General features: G+C 28.9%; 1 protein-coding gene across 1 annotated transcript in view; it reads right to left on the minus strand.

Annotated features, from left to right (window-relative positions):
• Positions 1 to 1,594: 1,594 nt before the first annotated feature.
• LOC111615226 (H/ACA ribonucleoprotein complex subunit 4-like) overlaps positions 1,595 to 5,793 on the minus strand; it is a 6,542-nt gene continuing 2,343 nt past the window's right edge. Inside the window, exons 2-6 of the mRNA XM_023356636.1 lie at positions 3,911 to 3,997; positions 2,600 to 2,941; positions 2,026 to 2,152; positions 1,815 to 1,945; positions 1,595 to 1,747 (exon numbers count right to left, since the gene is read on the minus strand). Coding sequence (XP_023212404.1) covers positions 1,595 to 1,747; positions 1,815 to 1,945; positions 2,026 to 2,152; positions 2,600 to 2,941; positions 3,911 to 3,997 — 840 coding nt within the window. The remainder of the gene's footprint in view (positions 1,748 to 1,814; positions 1,946 to 2,025; positions 2,153 to 2,599; positions 2,942 to 3,910; positions 3,998 to 5,793) is intronic.

Below are 5,793 nucleotides of genomic sequence, written 5' to 3' on the forward strand. Positions count from 1 at the left end.
ATAATGATTTGTTCTTACATTTAGTTTATGAAAATTCTGTAAACAAAATTAGAATTTAATTTCAGACACCTGTTTTTAAAAATTATTTTATTAAATAATCTTAACATTAATTGAAACCTAATGGCTAAAAATTTTTAATTATAATATTGGATACAGTAAGAAAGAATACTATTATTAGAATTTTTCTTTTTAAAATAAAATTTATTTGCTAACAGATTTTTATATTTGACAGTGTCAATTAGAACAGATTTTACAAACTATATGTACAAAAATGTAGCAAATTTTTATATATTAGTACTATGGTAAAAGAATTTTAAATTTCATTATTAATCCTTGTATATCCTGTGTATTTCTTGCTCAAAAAATATCTAAATAAAGAAGAAAATAATTCAACTATTAAAATATTTTTCTTTTACACATTTGGTTTGTAATAATTGACAAAGTTGATTCTTTGTATAGAATGACAATCTAAATGTGATTAGATTTACTGTTACCGTATTTTCATGGATTGTCTGGCATGTCGGTCTATCTGGGGAGCAGATATTTCCATACGGTAAAAACCTGCATGCTGGTTTAAGTGAGGTTATACATCCCTTCTAGAGGGTGCATTAAAAAATGAACACATTTTTATTTTAAAACTGTAAAACTGTTAGGATTACATCAAAAACTATGATTATATGTTTAATTTCTTCATTTTGTCTTCTTTCTAACAATGTAAAATATTCGTGAATGCCAAAAGTTCTCTCTTTTTTTTGGTGTTTAATTTATTGTAATTTGATTCAAAAAACAAAAAATAAACATATTAAATTTCAGAAACTCATTGTAAATTACCTGATCTTATACCCATTAACATCCACTTTGTATGAAATTTGAGAGGAAGATGTTATTTTTGTCAAGGTAGATTGTCAGTGTAATCAACACTGACTAACTACTACTACTTACTTACTACTACTACTAAGTCATTATCTTGTAAATGAAAATTTTCTTTAACAATTAACAACTAGTTTTGTTAGATCTGATTTTATTTTTTGTAATTTAACTGGAATGGCAGTAACCCCCGTTATATGCAGCATGCCAGTCAATCTACAAAAATATGATAATTGCTTGCCTTTTGCACAGTTAACTATTTTTAATCAGAATTTCTCACATTAACATATTTATTACTATTAACAAATTTCATTTATCAGGGTAATAGACAAACATTTCAACATAAAAGATATCAAAGCTACATGGGTACATTACATTTTACCAATATTTACAAATACTTAAATATATTTTAAGACTTTATATATTAAATAGCTATATAATAAATATTCCAGAATCTTAATTAATGCAATGTTTTTAAATTTGCCACTGGTTCTTGTGACTTTGGGAAATTGAAGTAGTGGGCTTTGTATTAAACGACATAACATAATTGTTATTGAATTTACAGAAGCACAACACACTTTGTATTATATATTAGCCAATATTTTGTGTTAACCAAATTCATGAACATTGAAATGCCTAGCTTTGTCCATATGACCACAAAGTCAAGCTCGGATTTAAAATATAACAATATTATATTAAATAAATTTTATATATAAATACATAAATTTTAACTCACAGCAGTGTCTTTCATAACAATCCTTTTATGAGAAACTAATAAGGCTTCTAAAGGTTTGATGACTCGTCTCAGATATGACTCATCTTTATGATTAAGGTACAGATATTGAGCATCTAAAACATCATGCATTGTCACTAATCCATCCTAAAAATAGATATTAAGTAATTAAATTGAAAATTACTTTATTAAATTCAATTTTAGAAACTTTTACCTTTTCTGACTGAATCCCAGATCGAACTCTTCTCAATTCTTGCATTTGACCTCCAGTACCCAGTGATAAACCCAAATGAACACACAGTGTTCTTATGTAAGTTCCAGCCTCACAGCTAACCCAAAATAATCCTAAATTTACAATTTGAAATAAAATTATATATTTCAATGTAAAATGCTATATGAACACTAATTAAAACTGTTTTACTTACCCATGTTCTGCTCTTGTTTATATTCTAAAAATTTGATTTCATAGATTGTCCGAACTCTGAGTTGTCGTTTCACTGCAGATATAAGAGGTGGTCTTTGAAACAATGCACCCGTCAATGACTCTACTGTCTGAATAAATATTAAATGCATTTTTTTTAAAAAACCAAATTATATTTTGACTTTTAGAAATATTTACGTATACTAAAAATTCTGAGATTACAAATTATCTAGAAAAATCACTGTATATGAAGAATTTTGATAATTAAGATTTTATTCATTCTAATGTACTTTCAGTAGTTTTCATATTATTCTAAGTTTTTCTTTTTTAATAAAATTTTTAATAAAATCCTTAATTAATAAAATAAATAAAATCCTTAAATTAATATAATTTAATATACTGATAGAGTTGGTAATATATACAAAACAGTTTTTAAAATTAAATGACATTTTAATTTTAAAAACTATTTTGTATATATTACCAACTCTATCAGTATATGTCCCCTTTCAATAATTATAGTCTTAGATAATTAATAATTTATTTAATCAAATACTTAAGATAATAATTGCAAAACTTACTTTTGCTACTTGATTTATACTTTCGGGAGCACTATGAAGTTGAAAAATGCAGACATATTCTTTTCCAGCACCCTGCTGTGATTTAACGAGACGTGTTGCTCTTTCAATACATACAATTAAGCATCCCGTTACTTTTGGATCCAAAGTACCACTATGTCCAGTCTTCTGAACTCCAAGAATCCTTTTAATCCAAGCCACGACTTCATGAGAAGATGGATTAGATGGTTTATCAAGATTTATAAAACCAGATCTGATATATTCTTGAATTTCACGTTTTAATGGAGAACATCCAGAAGGAAGAGGCGTATAATGATTTGTTCTTACATTTAGTTTATGAAAATTCTGTAAACAAAATTAGAATTTAATTTCAGACACCTGTTTTTAAAAATTATTTTATTAAATAATCTTAACATTAATTGAAACCTAATGGCTAAAAATTTTTAATTATAATATTGGATACAGTAAGAAAGAATACTATTATTAGAATTTTTCTTTTTAAAATAAAATTTATTTGCTAACAGATTTTTATATTTGACAGTGTCAATTAGAACAGATTTTACAAACTATATGTACAAAAATGTAGCAAATTTTTATATATTAGTACTATGGTAAAAGAATTTTAAATTTCATTATTAATCCTTGTATATCCTGTGTATTTCTTGCTCAAAAAATATCTAAATAAAGAAGAAAATAATTCAACTATTAAAATATTTNATTAGATATTTTATTCGTTATATCGTACAATAATTAAACAAATAACATTATACTAGTCACTAGTCTATTCAATGCAGTACGAATTTGGCATTAGCTTTGGCTCGCGGCATCGGAATTTTGAAGTAAAAGGGGCGACGATTCGTTACAGGTTGAGAAACACTGCCTTAGAATAAAAAAGAATGGTTTGAATGTTTCTCAAAAGAATTTCAAAATTATACAATACTGCTCTCACTCATATATTGTCAAGCAGCAGGAACAGTCTTTTTTTTCTATGAAAATGAATCTTTATTAACTATATTTTTATCATATACTATGAATTTATTTCATAAATTCGGACTTTCACTGTCATATTTACCTAACTCTATTCTTCATTCCATAAATATAATAATGAAAAATCTTCTACATTGCTGCACATGAACAAAATAAAAATAAGTTTGTAGATGAGAACATTGAATTTTATTTCTACATGCACTTAGATAAAACAGATTTAAATTGCTAAACCTGTCATATTTAAAATATATTCCATTATAATTAAACATAGCCAATCAGGGAGTAATATTTGAAAGAAATAAAACTATTAAAAACTTAATTACCTACCTTTAATAACAAGGGCCACTGATTAGCATTTAACTGTCCTTCTTTTGACGATGGTTCTATATAAAAATTACCTTCTGCCTGAATGTCCTAAAAAAATAACGAACATTTATGAAGGAAAATCATTAAATAATAGGAATTTTGATCTAAAATTCATGGAGATGTATGCACCATAAAAAATCATCTTATTGCAAAATGACTCCTAGCAATACACCATAGAGGAGTTGTGAGGATTAAGTGGTATGCATCAGCACAATAGTTTGTACAACATGGCTGTTTTACTGTCGAATTACATCATAGAAGAACAATGAAGTGTCAATTTTTTTTTATGGTCAGAGGAAGTAACACCTTCCAAACCATATAAGTGAATAAAGGTTCAACATAGAAACAGTTGTTTGAGTCAAGAGTGTGTTTGAACAGGTGGAAAGATTTAAAAACATCAGTGATGAATACCAGTTTGCATTGCAACTGAGTCAGTGAAACAGCAGATCAAACAGAAAATCTGTGACTACAAGAAAGTTACTGTTGTTAAAATTGCTGTGGAATTAACATGAGTCACAGCTCTGTATACAATACTAAGCATTATGATTGTGGATATAGAAGAGTGTGTAGTAAGATGGGTCTGTTGATCACAAGCATGCATGGCATATGATTTGTCAGGAGATTTAGATTGCTATGCCTATGAAGATGCTTTTCTTCATTGAAGTGTGACAAGAGACAAATCCTGGATGCATCATTATGAACCAGAGAGGAAGATCTCCCAATGTAGTGGAAGCATATATTGTCTCTAGTCAACAAAAAATTCAAGACACAGGCTTCTACTGGAAAAGTGATACTGAAGATATTTTGGGATGCCAATGGTCCTATATTAGTGCACTTCCACGAAAAGGATAAAACTGACTAGTCTGTTCAACCCTTTTCTTGGAAATGCACTAAAACAGTGACATGCTGGTGAAGCCCACAATGTGATTGAAATGTCACAAACATCTCTCAAAAGGCATTTTGCTGCTTCATGCAATGCCTGGCCCCATACAGCTGCATATATAATGAATGTGCAGCTGTATGGGGCTTGAAATTTCAGATGATGAAACATCCACCACACAATCCAGACTTGGCACTATCAGATTTTCATTTGTTTGGACCTTTGAAAGAACAGTTTGCAAGGTCAGAAGTTTGCTGATGACACAAGAAAATAGAATCAATGCAAAGTTGGTTAAAGGCCTACCAAAAAGCTTTTCTTTCTTGAAGGCATGCAGAAGTTTGTGTTGTGAAGTGAATAACTATGTTGAAAAATAAGGCACAAACAATTTCTTAGGCTACGTCTTACATGGAAGCATCCAGTGACCATAGGTAGAAAGAACCATTGTACATGCTTCCAGCTCTCAAGCAACCTCTGTTCAGAGTGGACACATGTTTACAAAATGGCAGTGAGACAACTTTGTCAAATGCATACCATGAAAAACAGTTTTCTACATTGTACTACTGAAACTTCTTGTAAGCAAAAGACAAACAATATTTATAAGAAATAACATGAGTTTGGTGAATTTCACCATTTGTATTGTGAAATAAATCATGATCCATTTGGTGTCGCCATATAGGACATAGTCTTAAGTGCCCTTGTAAAAAGTTATAAAATCCTGTTATGACTTTCCCTTAGAACAGTGTTTCTCAACGGGGTCGATATCGCCCCCATGTGGGCGATTTTCCATGTTGAGGGGCGATTAGTAACAATTTATATTTTTTTGGGGGGTGAAAAACAATTTTCTGGGTGATATAATAAAACATTATATTAAGAATAATTAGATATTTTATTCGTTATATCGTACAATAATTAAACAAATAACATTATACTAGTCACTAGTCTATTCAATGCAGTACGAATTTGG

Source organism: Centruroides sculpturatus, unplaced genomic scaffold (assembly GCF_000671375.1).
Source record: "Centruroides sculpturatus isolate CEXI.00-Female unplaced genomic scaffold, Cexi_2.0 scaffold2370, whole genome shotgun sequence".
In the NCBI taxonomy this organism is placed as follows: domain Eukaryota; kingdom Metazoa; phylum Arthropoda; class Arachnida; order Scorpiones; family Buthidae; genus Centruroides; species Centruroides sculpturatus.